Raw genomic sequence first — 18,376 nt, forward strand, 5'->3', positions numbered from 1 at the left:
CACTCCGTATGAAAAGAGATCTCATTAACTCTTGAGGTACTTTTTATTTATCCAGAGCTTTCTCTCCTTGCACAGACTGGGGGCAAGGATGGGGGGAGGAAAATCAGCTCGTAATCTCAAACCAGGAAGTGAATTATTTCAATGACAGAGCCAAATATATTATTATACCTCCACCTACTCTTGTTCACCTACTTGTCAGCTATGGAAGGACGTCTAGTCCTTGTCCTCATTTTTGCCCACGTTTCCCTTTTTTTGAGGAGCAACCCTAACCAAAACAGTGTTAACTTCCTGCTTTATAAATAAGACTTGCCTTCTGCTGTCTCTGAAGCTGTGGAAAGGCAGTAAATACCTACAGTAATTTTCATTAAAATCAAGGGGAGTAGGGAGTGTAACCTGCTGACAGTTCCTATTGTCATTTAATAGGATATCACATAATAGCAAAGCCTGCTAAACAAGACCTCTAGTTCTGAGACAATCAGAGCTCTCTGGCAAAAATAACTACTTCTTGTAGTAACTTACACATCTGTTATTCTGGACATAAAAAGTCATTGTAAAATACTTGCTGGAGTCAGTTTTAACTAAGGGGAGGTTGAAGACGGTGAGACTTTATTTGATTCCTTACAGCACTGTGTGGCTGTAGCTCTCTAACTGGCTGCAGCATCCCCAAAAGGTTTTCCCAATAGTTAGAGAATGCTGGAGTATAAGAACACCTTATTCCCACCAGTCTTGCCCTAAAACACCCAAGCAGCAGGTATATGGAAGGTAATTATAGCAGTAATACATAAACCTTGGGTTCCCTCCAAGCCAGAGTTTTTTGAAGGTTTCTTGCATTTATGGCTACTGAAGTTGCACCAGTCAGTTACAGTTTTACTCTTTTATGGCACTGCAATGAAATGCTGCTAAATAAATGGTCTATCCAATTTCTCAGTGAGACATCACGGAGTAACAAGAAATAAAGAGATAACGGTAGGCATAAGAGAGATTATGACACTGAAAGAATCAATTATCAATTAAAGGGACAAAATGTTCTTATAGCAGTAACTCCTAGCCTTTACTCAACTCTTAATTTTGAGATTTTCTGTCAAAGCAAGTAAAAGTTCAGCAATAAACACAAAGTTAGCTTCTCTCTTTTAGCTCTTCCTGTCGATGCTGACTTTCAATTCCCTGTTTCTTTTAACTCTGTGTATTTGTCATTAATGTACATAAATAGAAATTACTGCTTTAACAAAAAAAATAATAAAAAGAATACTTTAATGTGCTGTAGAAATACCACTTTCCTGGACTTTTTAAATGGGCAGGATTGACCTGTATTCAGTGACACTGGTTTGTATGGTCCCTGAATGTAACTTCTTCAATTGCTAACTTTCCTCATGGGTATTGCTTTCCTACGCTAGCTTTCAGCCTGCTTTCAGATATAGCCAGAGAATTAACTGCTCTAGCACTGTCAGTCAGGGAGTCTGTTGACCTAGGGGCAGAGGTGACAAAGGCTTTTTCACCTGCCACTTCTCGTCTGTTTGAGAAAGAAGTTAAAACAGTGGTAGGCTTCAACTGTAAGGTGTGAGCTGACATGTAGGGTTATAAATGTTTACCTTGGAAAGCAACTATGAGAGTAAATGTTTGCAAAATATTGTAAAGCATAGGTGCAAATTCATGACCTCTGATATTTCTAGGTCTTTACAGTCAATGCAGTTGAAAAATATGTGAGGAATAACCTTACAGCTTTTGGTCTCTCTGGTTTTTCTTTTTTAGTGTAAGGTTCATCAGTGGGTAAATATTCCGTTTTTAATTGGTATGTGATCTGGCTCCTTTCTGCTACCAGAGTGGTCCTCCACATGGCACAAAGTACAAGAAGAACCTAACTCAAAGAGGACTTGATGAAGGGATGCTGTCCTCGATTTCTGTTACATGTGTAGGAAAGGAAAAAAAAAAAAAAAAAAGGCAGAGGGGAAGAAAGCCCTGGGCAGAGAAATAGAGCAGAGATGGGGAACGATGGGGTGCTAGTCTGCTTTGTCTGCTCTTGGCTGTTCTCAGCCTCCTGCTACCACGTGCGGTTGGTGTGATTTACCAAATCTCACAGAGTACTCTAACGAGGGACTGCAGCCAGACCCGCGGAGGTCAATTGCAAGCTGCTTCTCCATGCTGACTCTCCCATGTTTGCCCTCCACAGATCACGCCTATCCAACTCTTTGAGCCTTTGGTCTTTGACTCAGTGTTTGTTTCTTCCTCAGCTAAGCTGAAATACAAAAATAGGGCTTTCTTGATATTTCTGGGATGACTAGATTGGAAGGAAGGAACGGAATCTCATTCTAGCCCAATCTGCACATCTGGCAAGTTTGGCTAAGCAGCTATATTTTCAGTGCATCTTCAAGCTGAACACTTCTCTTTTAAAATTTGAATCTGTCCTCTTAAAACAAACAACAACAAAAAAACCCAAAACCTTTTCCACCACTTGCAGGGCTGAAATCGGAGGTACAAATGGCTGTTGTGTGGGAGTAGCTGTAAGTGTGCTGAGAGCTATACAAAGTATTTATAGTGAATCCTGAGTATCCAAGCAAATCTGCTTTTTAAAGATTTGCCAAAGTTTGTGAACCTTTCAGGTAAGCCTGAGCCAAGTTTAGACTAAATCTGAGCTGAATGAAATTTGCCAGAAAGGAATTTATGGCTTTGGCTTTGGGTAGAAACTGCAAGATTCAGCATGGTCTTGGCATAGCTGGCTCTGCATAAAGAGAAACTTGGCAGTTTAGACTAAGTTTCAGGTGTTACGTTAATATTAGGAAAATGTATTTATAATGCTGAAAGCACAGTATTTTTATCATTATTACAGAATATACCCATAACCTCTTTATCTGTGGAACTATAACTTTACAAAAAAAAAGAAAAAAAGCACTCAAAAATAACTATAACTTAGTGCAAACCTGTAAATACATTCTTAATTTAATGATAGATGTATGAATGATTACTTTTCTTCATTCCATTTTTTATGGTGGCTTCTGTGCATGTATGTATATGTGTACGTGGTGGCAGCTGGCTAGTCAACAAGGGGTCTTATGATGTTGCCTACCAAGATGGTATGAGTTTTGCAGTCCTCAATTACATTTATTGTTGTCTTTTGATTTTTATGTGGATTTTTAGAACTTCAGCTCTAACTGACACAAATCTTTTCGTACAGAGCAAAATAGAGAGTAAATACCTCAAGAAGCAAAGTGCAGATAAGCAGTAAATGTTCCCAGTAGAAACTGTGATAAAAGAAATTATATGATTGATAAGAATGATAACAACTTCATCAAAACTGGCGCTTAACAGCAAATAAACAGTCAAACCCTTGATGATACATAGTAGGTCCAAAGTCAATCACCAATTGGCAGGGTTGCACTGCTAAGGACATGGTTTTTACAACACTCACTTTGAATGCTAAGAAAAAGAGTTAGATTTAAACAGAAGGATCTGATTTGCATTTCAAAGGTTAATATTTCTGGAGAGCTATGAGTGGGAGATGTTAAGCAATGGCTTAGGATATAGTATCATGCGACTAAGATGATACTTCTGTCATGATGACACCAATAAAAGATCTTCAAGCTGTTCTCTAGGAAAAATATGGTTGAAGAAGATACAGAAAATAAAATGTACATTAAAGCCTGCTTTTTGCTACCTAGACATGCACAAAAATGCTGTGCATGCAATTTACCATAATTATCTCTTAAACCAAGGAAACTTGCAGAAGGAAATAGAGAATTATATATGTTTTATGTATGGCACTTGGTTAGCATTATTAATGCTATTGTGCGTATGAATATTTAGTTCCATGGCTAATTTTCTGCCAGAAATTATTAGGAAAGACAACAATATCAAATATATATCATGCATTGTACAATGGCCCTGATTATAATTTCCTGAATATGATGTGCTTAACATTGTGAGTCATTTTTTGCTATGCAGATACTAGCTCCTTGAACATGGCCAAACATGCAAATTATCTGGATTAATCAGACCAGTAATTTTCCCAAAAGCAGTAGGCACTTGTTATGTAAATCAGCGTTAATCCACAGCAGGCTTTGACTGGCCAGTGATGGAAAACTACGTGAGAAAAGAGAAGTCCACAACATAAGAACTTCCAGTAAATTAGTGAAATCCCCAGGGAAGTTCACAAGAAGTCAGCTAAGGCACTAAGGTGCACAAGCATCAGCCAAGACGCTGCCACCAGGACTGGCACGGCACCCGTGGCCATTGACAGCTGCCCAGGAAGGACAGCCTAACCATTAAACTGACAAGAAAGGACTTTCTAGGACTGGTTGCCAAGAGTAAATTAGCGTAGTCCAGACAGAGAAGAAGATTAAATCTCACCCTGATAAGATTAAAAAAACTAAAGTGAAACTAACGAAAGCATAAACCAGCATGTAGAAATTCCTCCACAGTGACTACAGACAGCTAGTCTCAAAAGCTGATCTGAGTAAAGACAACTCTTCTGTTGGCAGAGACACCTGTTTGTATGATTTCTTGGGTTTTTTTACCACTTGGCACCAATAAATGTGTAACTTTAAAAATAATAGTCATGTTGTAGCCACGGTGATCTAAGGATCAGAATGATCCAGTTCTGGACACAGAGGTCTTTTTGTGGTCTAACGTAAGATACCGTCTTTCTTCACAAGCCTTGATTTCACTTAAAATATTCTCTTTCGAAAAAACAACTTTTAGTGATATAGTCACATGATCAGTGATATAGTCACATGATTAGAATTATCAAATGAAATCTTCCAAATTAAAATAGGAACTCAAAGAATGTCTCTCTAGAGTGCATGGGATTTTTGTTAGTGCTGATACATCCCCTGAAACAGGTTGAGGGAGTGTTCAAATGACTTTTCTTTACCAGAAGTCCTGCAAAGATACTTTAGTTTTATAAATAGAAATACCATTCCTCTAAAATAGATGACATTATCTGAATCCACTTCTCCTTGGAAAAACAGTTTTTGCAATTTCAAGGTAGGGTATTTCAGGCATGGTTGAAAATACTTGTGTGAGAAGTATGATGTATATTAGTTTTTAAAAAAAAAAATCTAATGCCTTGGTGTGTTTGTTTTTATTAGGGCAATAAAAGTCCGTTATCTCACAAGGCCAATTTAAAATTATGGGATACAGTAGGCATCTTGGTTTTCTCTCAGTGTGTAAAAAGGAGATGATGAAGAGGTTTGTTGATGGCTTACACTCTGTTGTATCCTTTCTCATTACAATTAGTAGAGTTACCTCAGTTTCCAAATTTGGACATACTGTAGTGTCAGCACAGTGACTTGGAACATGCAGAATTAGAGGATAAAGAGATAGACTACGAGTGTCAAATGTGCAATGAAGGCTTGCTATGGATCAGTCCTCCAGGTCTGCATGTGATCTTATGAAGAGTAAAATGTATTCTGTCCTTATATTGGCAGCTGTGGAAGTCTGTCCTTAATTTACTAGCTTCCTGCAGCTGTCACTCCACAGAATAAATAAATCAAGCTGTTGTATATGAGAATCCCCCTCACACCCATACATGCACAAAACCCTCCCACAAATTATAAAATGTACTAGGAAAAACCTCCCGTTTTCTCCTATAGAGAACTTTCTACAGTCTCTTTGGGCAACTTGTTCCAGTGCTTAATTACCCTCACATTAAATATGTTTCCTTATATCCAGTTGGAACCTCCCCTCTTCCAATTTAGGACCAGAATCTCTCATTCTCCTGCCATGCTCCTCTGTCTTCTCAGTAACCAGTTCTTGTCTATCGGAAAGCTAATAGCAGTTAATGGCTATTAATTCCCTTCTGAGCCTTCTTCATGCCAAAAAAGCCTGGTTCCCTCAGCCTGTCCTCACAGGGCATGTGCTTGAGACCCTGACCATCTTGGTGGCCCTCCACTGGACTTGCTCAAGTTCTTACCCACCCAGTGCTCTACCCATCTAGATGACAATGTCCTAACTTGGGTACCAGAGTGCTGTGAGAGACCATGCTGAAAGCCTTGCAACGCTCAAAGCACATGTGACCCACTGCTTTCCCCTTGTCCACTGGACCAGTCACAGAAGGCAATCATGTTGGTCAAGTATCCATAGCAAATCCAAAAGAAGACTGGTGAAGTATCTGGCATAACCTAGAGCAGCATTGAGGCTGTTCCCATCTCACTGGTTTAAAAGGTTCCAATGGACGCTTTTGCATGTGAGCTTTCCTTCAGGCAGTTCTACCTGTGGGTTTTCTGGATATTTTTTCCCTGACATAACAGTGCAAAAGAGCAGATGTACAGACCAGCTTGCTGAGATGAAATAACAAAAGTTTAATTGTCTTCCATCAGCATATATCAGTAAAATAACAAGCAGCCTTTACTGACAGCATCTTACAAACATTTTTCAGCCATCCACCGCATACCTGAGAAGAGCTGTAAGTTGCCTGTCTGTGCTCCCACCTTCGGAACAGCCTAATTGTCTGCTTGAAGTAGTTCTCACCTTCCTCCATAGCAGACGCATTAGTAACACCTTTTCCTCTTATCTTTTGCTGTGACATTGTATTAATACTACTATCATAATGTAACCATAAATGACATGGGGTTAAATGTTTTGTAAGTAGCCCTGTGGACCCAGTGCACAGAAGCTATGTAGTATTAAAATTAGATCCTCCAGAGTCCTAGTTCTTTAGCTTAGTTGTTCAGTCTGCTTCCATAGAGCCCAGGGCAAGCTCTCAGGTCAGCGATCAGTCATTTCACGCTGAGACCAAATAGTTTCTTTTGCTTGTGGGCTGAGGAGAATGGCTCTGAATTTGTATGCAACAGCAGAGGATATTGGTACTAGGCTGAGGTTTTGGGGTTTGGGTTTTTGGGGTTAGGTTGGTGTTTCTTTATGAAATCTTCTTAAGAATACAAAATTAATATTGACCACATTTTTAACAGAGATGTCATTGCCTGTGTTACTAATATCTATATCCAGACCTATCTTCTTTCAGTCCCTTTGGAGTGTGTAGGTTTCTTCTCTGAATATCCTGCAGGTCTGGTAGACCTGCCAACAGAGCTTGACTATTCTCTGCATTTCATACTTGGTCCAACTGGCAAGGATAATGTCTGTGTGTCTCTGAAAAAGTAAAGTGGTGCCAACTTGGCCAAAGTTGTTTCTATGATAAACACAGTGAAATATATACTACAATGCCAACAGCCTTATTTTCATATGCTTTAAGACTATTTTTACAGTACCAAAGGTTGAAGTGAAAAAGAACATAATGAGTGTCAAAAGTATGATGAAGGACAATTCAATTCTCAAACTAGTGCTTTTGGAAAAAAACACTGAGACTATGAAAGCTGTGGTTGCACTGACACAACCAAAGTGTCTGCATGTGGCCCGTGCTCTTTCAGAGTAAACAGCCTGGTAGCTGCTGGTGCTAAAATAAACATGGATCAACATGACTTGATCCATGTCATCTTCATGTGTATGATTGTTGGAACTCGGTGTTGTTTGGGCAGGACCGTTTGTCTTGTTTTGATTTCCCAAAATTCAGTTGCAGTGGTTTCTAATAGAGACACAGGGTAGTGAGAATAAGACCACAAACCCCTTTTGATACTTCAAAAAAAACCACAGTGATGGCACGTAGGAACTCGCCTCTACAGAGTGTATCTTCTTGAGACTCTAGATTTGGGTAGGACTATGGGTCAAAGAAGGTTCCATCCCTTTTCCAGCTAAGCAAGAAATCTTCTACCCAGCAACACAATTCCTGTGTAAATGTATAACCTACTTAGGAGTGTTGGGTTTTGTTAGGCATAAGCTTCTGTTTGTAAGGCATTGCCATAATATTTTACAAGAGTGGGAGAAGTAAAACTCACAATTTTTGTTTGTTAGCTAACTTGGCCTGTGACTCCTCCTGTCCTTAAGACAGTCAAATAAGTCATTATGGAAGGACCCAGAGGAGCTGTCTCATCGCCCGTCTGCATCAATTTATGGGAGTTCCCTGAATTGCACACACTGAAGTTCCTTCTCAGCCTCGAGAAAAGGAGGGCTGCAGCAGAAGTGCTACACGAGGCGATGCATCTTGGGGATGCTGGCTTCCGCTGCCCAGGACAAGGGTCTGCGTCTCTGAGTGACAGCAAGAGGAAGAAGTGGTGGCAGCAGGGAGGAGTGGCAGCAAGGATGCTTTGGGTGTCAAAATGCCTTTCTGTGGTTCTGGTAGAACAATAGTTGCTCAGAAATAGCACTGTCCGAAACACACAGAGACTTAAATCAGGACACCAGGCCGAGTTAAGGAGATAATTGTGGCACTTTATTCCATGTTTGTTTGTTTTAGAAGAGTGAGTGTCCACACTTGGGGCTGCACAGGAGAATGACATGGCATGGGCCTTGCATACCAATGCCTTTGTCCCTGCGGTTCTCAAAGACAGGGCTGTGCAGCATTTTCAGCTAATGGGTTTTCTTGAAAAGTACAAAACTGCTTGAAACTTGTGTGCAACTTTTGTGGCTAGCTCCTCAGAGACCGAAATGCCAGAGGCTGCTCTGAATTCAGTGTCGTCACTGTTATCTGTTCTTCTTGGGTTTTTTATCCTTTTCATATCCATTAAACAACTTAAATTAAAAGAAATCCATTTGCTGGTCCCATTATGCTTGACCTACATCAGAGTCCTTGGATTTGTTTATAGGATGAAAGGACATTTTGGTTCCTTTTTAGTGTCTCTTAAGTGCAACATGTGTTTGCATCAGTTTTTTTGAATGTATTTACTTACATGTATCACAAAGAAATTTCCTCTCAGTTAACTGCTCTGGGGTCCTCGTGACAAAAAACAATAAAAAAGTGGGAAAATGTTTTAACAAAAAAGTTGTTTTTAACACTTTTCTTTGCTGGTTTGCGGTTAAAAAAATGCACACACAGAGCTGTATGGGTTTATAGCAGCCAGCTATATGAGGATATTTCCAGTGTTTGACCAGCTGAGGTTGAAATCCCATTGAGTCCCATTAACTTCTGTTATGTGTCACTTTGGACCAGACAGTTTTGTCATACAGTTTTGGCATTAGAAATTATGAATCTGTGGATCATGAAGTGCTGCTACCTGTTTTATACGGATGGAGACGAACATATATCTTGGGTATTTGCAGTCTCCATGTATTTTCAAAATTCCTTCCATTAGGAATTCCCAACTATAATTAGATTAAACTCCTTACTGTTTATAATCCCAGTTATTACTTTCATGCCAATGGGTACCTTTGCAATAAATTGTTCTGTTTAGTACAATTGGTTTCAGGGGTCTAGAGGACAATGTGAAATACAAAAAACAATGCAAATGTAATTGTATTGCAGCAATTGGGAAGAATCCAGAAGTCTTCTTTCTGTACTCTTTTGGTTAACCCCTTCTTTAGTAATTATTAAACTGGTTGATTAATCAATTGAAATGGATTATTTTCCCTCAGTATTAGTGCAACTTAAGAATTAGAGAAAGTCAGATTTCATATTCAGAAGTCAATCACTGGATTTCTTTGCAAACAAAAGACATCGTTATAATACTGTTCTTGGCTAAGTTTAAAGGTCAAAATTAGCAAGTTTTAAAGACAAACTGCAGAAGCATACAGCAGAGCCTTTGTAGTAATCACAAATGAAAGACAGTGCTGAATTAGTGGATATCATAGAGAATCTAATTTATAGTTACAACTTGGTATCTGTGACGGCAGCAGTGCAGTTTGCACGAGATTGAAATTGGGGCAAGAATGCAAAGAGCCAGCAGGTCAGTAAGGAAATAAAGAATTGTGGCTAGGGGCCAGCAGCCAAATCCTATTGTAAAGGCGGCCTTTAACCACATTTTCACTATTATGACAACTGTGAAACTCGAGTTGGTTTTGTTGTCGTTGGGATCTTGGCTTTGCTTTGCAACCGTGTGGGTTCAACCAAATAATAATTTCCAATGACTCTTTTGGGTTGGGTTTTGTGTGTGTGTGTCTGTTTAGCTGGAGGCCTCAGGATACGAACTTACTTTTAACTTCCGGATCTCTGATGGACAGTGATGTTGTCTCTTATTTTCCACAGAAACTGGCTACAGCCCTTTGAGGCACGGACTGCTAGTGTAAGGGAAGGCATCTGCTACAGTATATAGGACCTTGCCATGACTGCGTTCAAACTCTGATCTAAGCTCCCTGCATTTCACACGCTGATGCTCTTTTTCTGTCTCTGTTTCAGGGTCTTTATGTCTTTGTGGTATATTTTATCCTGCACAACCAACTTTGCTGTCCTGTGAAAGCAAGTTATACTGTAGACATGAATGGGCATACAACTCCAGGATCGGCGTTTTTCACACATGGCAGTGGTCTGCCGGCTGCAGGTGGAGAGATCAGCAAGTCCACTCAGAACCTCATCAGTGCTATGGAAGAGGTAATAGTGCTCTATAGTCATTACGTTGTGTATTGAAAATGTACCCGGAGATTTAAGTGGCAGTACTGAAGTGTAATACACAGGAGTGAGATGCTAATTATTATAGGTTGGCTTTGGGGGGATTATTATTTTTTTTTAACCATAAAAATTGTTATCTTTAGCCATGGTGATATTCTTGGAATTTACAATTCCCTGGTAACATACCATCTAGAGAATTTCCTCTTTTCTACTTGAGTCTTCAGTTTGTTATAGAGGCCAGTTAAAGTTTTGTCAAAAGTAGGTCATGAGAAATCAAAACATCAAGTTAATTCTTTCAGCTTACTATAGGTCTTAGATGAGTTTTAAGTCTTTAATTTTCCAAAGTCATGCTGTGCCAAATTTCTGGAAATTTAATAGAATAGAATAAAATTAGAATAAACTTAGAGTGGAATGGAATGGAAAAGAGAAAAGAGAAAAGAAAGAAAAGAAAAGAAGAAAAAAAAGAGGGGAAGGGAAGGGGAAGGGGAAGGGAAGGGGAAGGGGAAGGAAAGGGGAAGGGAAGGGAAGGGAAGGGAAGGGAAGGGAAGGGAAGGGAAGGGAAGGGAAGGGAAGGGAAGGGAAGGGAAGGGAAGGGAAGGGAAGGGAAGGGAAGGGAAGGGAAGGGAAGGGAAGGGAAGGGAAGGGAAGGGAAGGGAAGGGAAGGGAAGGGAAGGGAAGGGAAGGGAAGGGAAGGGAAGGGAAGGGAAGGGAAGGGAAGGGAAGGGAAGGGAAGGGAAGGGAAGGGAAGGGAAGGGAAGACATTTTGAGGGACATTATTTTCAATCTCTTTGTTGCTGGAACTGGAATGCTGCTAGTATCACTTTTCACCACCTGTAGTAAACCAAGGTGACTTTTGCTGCTATGTACATGTGCATGTTGATAGAGCTAGTTGAAAATTTTCCATCTAAACAGTTTTTCCAGGGAAAACACCAATTTAATGGAATGGAAATATTTCAAGGGAACATGTCAGTTGTAGTAATAATTTTTGTGGAAACCAAGCTGCTCACCTGGCAGCTGTTTTGCCCATTTCTCTACCTGCTTGACTGTAGGTTTGTCTGGATTTTAAAGCTCCTCAGCTGCCGCTTGGCAGACCACTAAATTTGTTCAACTTCTCAATGTATCACTTAAGGTGGTGCCTGACTCCCCAGTTTAGTGGACAGAAAACTTCTCAGCTCTACATGGCAAGCTTTTATGTTCCTGAGCTCCTAAAGAGTGGATAAACAATAAAAAGAAAATATATTTTGATTGTCCTAAAATTGATTTTTTTAGAGTTCAGTATTTTAGCTTTTCATCACATTTAAGGAGGAGATAGATTTTCAAAACCACCTCTTTTCTCATGAACTGAAATTCTGATTTTTTGTGGAGCTCTACCTTAAACTGAAGTGGCAGATGAACTATAGCAAAGTTGATATCAAAACTGTAGGGCTGTATACCACCACCAGATCCTTCAAAGACTGGCAAATTACCTTAAAATATTGTATTGGTAAACATGGGAAGCAGGAGGTTGCCAACTGTAGATCATATAATGGAAAGTAATGATGATTGGTGGCTATAGAAGGGAGAAGCAGGGTCCAGCAGGGGAAGAGGCAGTGGTGAGAGAAGAGTGAGCTGGAACCTTTCAGTGCTTGAATTAAAGTTCTCCATACCAGGGGCTAATGTTCAGAAATAGCAATATTTTTTCAACTTTTTGAGATAACTAGGACAGGCATAATAAACTCAAGGTTAAATGACTTGTAATTGAGGGTTATATATATATATATATATATATATATAAAAATTAAAAAAAAAAAAAAAAAAGGCTGCCTCATTTGCTATAGAAGTGACAGAATAGCTGGTTCCAAAATCTCTTGGTCTTGAGTTCGGCTCTGGTCATAGTTTCCAGTTTGTATACTATAGTTTAGGTGATTACTGCATTTCTCTGTCTTTTTAAACTTTGCAGGTGCCTGCAGACTGGGAGAGGGCATCCTTGCAGCCTGCTAGTCAAGCTAGTGCTGCCTTTAAGCAGAGTCCACAAAATGGCAACGTTTTCCACCCTTCTGGAGGATTTAGTACCAGCTCATTGGTTGCTGATGAGGAATCACAGGAGTTCGATGACCTAATATTTGCTTTAAAGACTGGTGAGTGACTCTTCTCCTTGTTCCTCAGAGGTTGTTATGTTGTTCTTCACCCTAATGGTGTCACCGTTCCATGAGATCCAATTAACGAGATCCATTAATATAATCTGATTGCCAGTGAAAATCTGAAATAAATTTGTTTTGCCTTGGACTGCTATTCCATGAAAGATATTGTGCAGGCTGTCTAAAATAACAGAGAAGGGGTCTGCAAAACTATGTTTTGAATCATGATGATAACCAGACCTATCGGAAGTAGCAGCAAATTGGAGGCTCTGACATTTTTTCACAGGTGCTTAAATGGCTAACTTGCTGCCTCTAGACATGGGCTGTCTCGTCTTCTTTTCCTTTCTTTTTCAAATTGATATATAGAGTATATACAATGCCTATCTTTATTTTATATATATATATATATCTGTGGGAAACAGCATAACTTCATAAATATTGATTCTCCCAATAAGAGTGAGACAAACTATTTATATAAAATACATTTGGACCTGAAAAACGGTGTACACTGGAAAGATAAACTAGATAGATTTCTGCCCAAACACAAGAGCCAGCTGTGATGAGTTCACCATGCTGATGGAGGACAGAAGCAGGGGAGGCCATCGAGGTGTCCACACTCAAACTACACCTGCAAAACAAAGCATTTGTAATCAGATTCCCCTCAATAGCCTTAGAGCTCAAGTCTTCAAAATCCCAGGCTTTGCCCTCAGTTGTGTATTGCTTTTCTGCCTTCTCACCCACTCCACCAATGAAACTTCAGGTTATTCAAATGGTGATATAAATAGATAGCCAGACATGGCCACAGACAGAAGAAATTAATTGAAACCTGATTCAAAGATAGGTCAACATGGGACTGTCTGATAAGACAACCACAAAGGCAAAGGAGCGCCACCTGATAAGACCTGGGAGATGCTAACCCAAGCCCACCTCCTCTAGGCACCAGCTGAAATACAAATGGACGAGCTTGGTAGTAGGAGGTCACCTAATGATCTTTGGGGATACCATCGAGCCTTGCCAGAGACAACAGTGAGGTACTGGTGACATTAGCAGGTTAAGTGCTCTGGCACCGATAATTTCAGGAGTTTGTTCCTTTCAGTGACACCAAGGAACACAGTCAAACTGATTGGAAGACTGAGAATGCTGCTAATGAAGGGGTAGTTTTATTCAGTATATTCATAATACTTTATCACCTAAGCCATTTTCCATTGCAGAAATCTCTTCTAATTATGAAGATAATTGGATGATTAATAACTGGCCTAGTGCTAAGAAATACAAATTTTCATGAAGACTGTCACAAAATCTGTATTGTACCTATTAATTTTCCCAGACATTTTGCAGATTACTTCTACTTTGTTATGCAGTTAAAGATTTCGGGCAAGACTTTCAAATCTAGGTGCATAAGCTTACAGTTGCAAACCTTTTTTTTATGTACCCAAGAAGGTAGCTCTTACTTTTTTACTCCTTCCTGAATATTTTGAAGGAAACCAGATAATTCATAGATAGTTAATAAGATATGAAGCCATTCACATCTACGCTCCCACCATTGCACACAGTGTTTACTGCTTAAGCAGTTCAGTTGACATTAGTTGGCCTATTTTCTGCAGTAAACTCTACGCACTGTGGTAGACTGAGTCTTAAATCATGAAGAACAATCTAGGCAACAGCAGTAGTTAACACTCATGGTTAATATAATTCACCACAACTTTAGCACTTAATGATTTTTCAATAAATCTTCAAGCTCCATCCTTAGTTATTTGTTTTCAGTCATTCTAAAGGAAGGAGGTCTAGAACCAGCTTTTGATTATTTTGCCTAAATTTCGTTATTGTTTTCTTTATTAATATTTTATTATCATTTGTTCTTATGAGCCTTTCGTATTAATGTGATTTGAAGCAGAGACCTCAGGCCACAGCTGGACAAAAATATTTTTGTTTGCATTACTGATTCAAGTAGTACCTGACAATTTTACCCCAATGCTTATTCATGTGCCCAAACTGTGTCCCCAGCAACATTACAGGGGCAAAAAAAGATTATTTTGAAGCAAAACCAGTTGTCCCATCTGGTTCCAGCCCCACGTACAGCATTTGAACAAGCCAAACTGAAGAGGTGGTGTTGAGGTTAGAGGAGCTTTAACCACCAAAGTAAATGTTTATCAGCTATTGCCTTAGATACAAGCTGTAGCTCAACACATACTTTAAACCCAAAAAGTGAGCTTTTCTGGAACTAAGGATCATATCTGTTTTATTATTTTCATCCAGACCTGCTCTCCAGTCCAGTTCAGTGCATGGCCAAGGAGTCAAGGTGCTTCTGATGGCACGAGGGAGGGAACCACGTGGAAGCAATAGAAAGGGAGATGAGGTGGTGGAAAGTGGGATTTCTTCTCTGTTTGGCAGTACAGGCTTATGCTGCTAAAGTATTCACTGAGCTGTGGTCTGACAGGAATTTTATGACACAGTTAAGCTAGCAGGCACTGAAAGGAGCCTGTCTCCTGGTCCTTCCTGGCAGCACATTTCTTCTTCCTCTCTTGCATCGTTGCTCCTACTTACATGAAACCACAACAACTCAGGTTAGAGACTTCTCCTCTCCCTCTTCCTCTTCCTCTTCTTCCTCTCCCCCTCTCTCCCTCTCCCCTTCCTGCTTCACATCAGTTTGGTGCCCTTTGAGTACCAGTCCCAGCTCCAAGGAAGCAGTGGTCATCAGCAACTGGAAGACCAGCACCTCTTCTCTAAATAGGCTAAAATGTATGGGCAGCTGAGATGCCTTCTTGCTGCCTTGCTCTTGTCTGTCATTTGCTGTAAGTAGTGCTTCTCAAACCTTTTTGACCAGGCTTTATTTCAGTAGGCTAAGAATTCCTCATCTCAAGCAGACAAGCCCCTGGGCGAGCAGGGACAAGGTGCTTTGCACCACATTAGCTGTTTTTATGGTGTGGCTTTTGGGTGTAGAGGAAGAATAGAAATGCTTGTTCTGCTATTGCTTGAGGTTTACCTCTGATAAGCAGAAACAGAAACCTCCATTATCTGTCATTCCCTAAAACTGTCAATCTATAACCAAACTCAGCCTTGGCTGTGCTAAAATATTAGCTCCCACTCTGAAGGCTGGCTGAGGATCAGCACTGATTAGCAGAGGAATATGCAAAAATGTCTCTATGCCTCTTTGCACTTCATCTGTCCTTTCTGCTTATGTAGTTTGGAGCTGTCTGAAGGTTACTTTAATTTATGCTCACTGTCTGTAGCCGCAAGGTTTAATCTGGCAGCCAGGATGAGTGCGAATGAGGGTATAATCAGAGCAAAGCTAAAATCTCATTCCTGTCCTCCTGCCCCACCCTTGCACTGCAGCTGGTCACTCTCAGCAGTAGAAATGAAGGATGACTGATGCAGGTTAAAAAAATCAAACACCCCCCCCCCAGCACAACTTTATTCTTTAACTTGCAATGGTTTAGTAATTTGCAGTTTGCAGTGCAGCTCCACAAATAGATGCATTGGCACACTTGGCCTTATTGCTAAAGAAATGTGTCGTAGAACTATGCACTTAGCCCTTGGTTCCATAATCATTAATGCTGGGCCTAATTACAGATTAACCTGAAATACGGACTGGGTCAGATGAAGACATACAACTGCATTTCTAGCAAATTAGGTGTACAACAGTGTACTGTTTCCTAGCCAGCTTTTATGCTAGTTTTATGCAAGCTTTGTATCACATGGCCAATTTTTTGTTTTGTACCAAACAATTTTTTGTGTGGTGCAAGATATCCGAAAGCTAGACTTCTTATATCATAAAGCCATGGCCTCTGAATGCCTTATCAATTAATTTCTCCTTACCATCAAATATGTTCATGTCCATACAGAAATATATAGTTAAGATTCACTATGCTCACTATATCACCTCATCATACTGTGGGAGCCTTTTGGAAGGCCAGCCGGCTCCAAGGCAGTTTATGTGAAGGAAATTATAGAACAATTATGGTAGGAAAAAATAATTTAGGATCATGTCCTGCCTATTGAAATGTGCTAAAACATTTTTTTTAATGTTTATTAATTTGACTTAAATTATTTATTTTATTATATTTCATTTATGGGTTTTATAATGAATCAAAGGCTTAGCTTATACTGAGAAGGACAATTATTTACTAATTAGTTTTTGTTAATTGCACTAATTAACTTTAAAAGTGCTGTCATTTTGGACTAGATCTCATTTTTCCTCTGATTTCTTGTGCAAGGTTTATATTGCTAGACAATTTAATAAGAGCATTGCCATCCAGATTGTCACAGTCGTATGTTACTGTCATTGAGGCTAAAGCCCAATATAGCAGAATTCCCTAAGGACTTCTACTCTGGTTAGTGCTGGGAAGTTAAAAAGGGAGCCAACAGTATAAAAGTAGATGGAATCTGTCCCAAAGCAGCAAGTTGTCCGTGAGCTTTGCTCTCTGAAGCATAAATACCATAAATGCACAATAGCTTTACTGATCTCTGAGCTTCCATCCATATTCCCATCTCCTACAAATGTCTTTGTCCTCCCCCTTCTGTGATGCCCAAAACTGAACCAACTCATTCCTTTGGGTGGTGGGATGTGAATGCAAGTTGGGATGTGAATGCAAGGCACAGCAAAGCCTTTGAGAGAGGCCCAAACCCCTCCAGTGCTGACTGTTGACCCACCCCTGTAGGAAGTTGCTTGCAAAGGCATTTATAGGTTAGAGCAGAGCATACCAGCCTAGCACATGGTACTTTCCAAATATTTTATTCACTCTGAGGGTGGTGAGGCACTGGCAGAGGCTGCCCAGAGAAGTTGTGGATGCCCCATCCCTGGAAGTGTTCAAGGCCAGGTTGGATGGGGCTTTGAGCAGCCTGGTCTAGTGGAAGGTGTCCCTGCCCATGGCAGGGGGGTTGGAACTAGATGATCTTTAAGGTCCTTTCCAACCCAAACCATTCTATGACTCTATGATATCATTCTATGAACTATATATTGGACAATATCAATGAAGGATATTGCTACATCCACATCTCAGTGTATTTTTGTTCTTAACAGAGACATATATGGTAAATTCTAAATAAATATTCTACATGGAGAATACCTGGAAAAATCTACTGTATAAGTTAAAAAACCCACACAAATGCAGCTATTACAATAACGATGCTATATAAACCAACTCATAATTTTCAGTCTAGTACAGCTAGGGTTCCAAAGTCAGCATTTTTTAAACCTTGGTGTTACCACTGTAGATGCCTGGCTTAAGAATTAAGCATCACATGTTGGGCATCCTGAACTAGATGAAACATTTGAAATTTCAAATTCTGAAACGTGTTCAGTGCAACATCCTGGAGACCGTCTGTCACAGGGCAGATAAATTGTAGACAGTGGCAAAGCGCCAGATTTGTGCCCTGCCTTATCAACCTGCGTCATTTCTGTTTTGAAGGGCTCACTTCACAGAAAAAAAGGAAGGAAGGGTAGCCAGTTTGCATATTCATTCAACTTCTCATTTGTGATTGCTCACAAATGTGCTACCTGTGGACTGTGGAACATGACTGCATAATATCCAGGAAGCATTTTTAGTCCAATCTGAACTTTATTCATAGAAGTCTGGATGTCTGTTGGTGTCATTTCTGTAAAGTCAAAACTCTGAAAGAAGAATTAAAGTTGGTTTGTGTAGCTTATTCATTTCTGTCTTACACATACAAGATAAATCATGATTGATTCAGAAAGCAAGATGGAAGTGCTTATGAGATAAAAAGTCTCCCCAGAGATATGAGTACAGTAATTACAAGAGAAACTCTGTCTCCCTTAAAATGTTTTAGTGAAATTTTGAGATATATCTGAACGAGCAGATGATAACAGCTGGTGTTCAAAGGCACGTAGGAATGCAGTGACAAAATGCTTCAACCAGTAGATGTCACTGGAGGG

At 39.9% G+C, this 18,376-nt stretch overlaps 1 protein-coding gene across 1 annotated transcript in view; it reads left to right on the forward strand.

Moving 5' to 3' along the window:
- Positions 1-18,376, forward strand: part of ADGRV1 (adhesion G protein-coupled receptor V1) — a 293,978-nt gene that overhangs the window by 272,266 nt on the left and 3,336 nt on the right. The window contains exons 90-91 of the mRNA XM_075488638.1: positions 10,157-10,348; positions 12,306-12,483. Of these exons, the coding sequence (XP_075344753.1) occupies positions 10,157-10,348; positions 12,306-12,483 (370 nt within the window). The remainder of the gene's footprint in view (positions 1-10,156; positions 10,349-12,305; positions 12,484-18,376) is intronic.

The sequence above is a fragment of the Mycteria americana genome, chromosome Z, assembly GCF_035582795.1.
Source record: "Mycteria americana isolate JAX WOST 10 ecotype Jacksonville Zoo and Gardens chromosome Z, USCA_MyAme_1.0, whole genome shotgun sequence".
NCBI lineage: Eukaryota > Metazoa > Chordata > Aves > Ciconiiformes > Ciconiidae > Mycteria > Mycteria americana.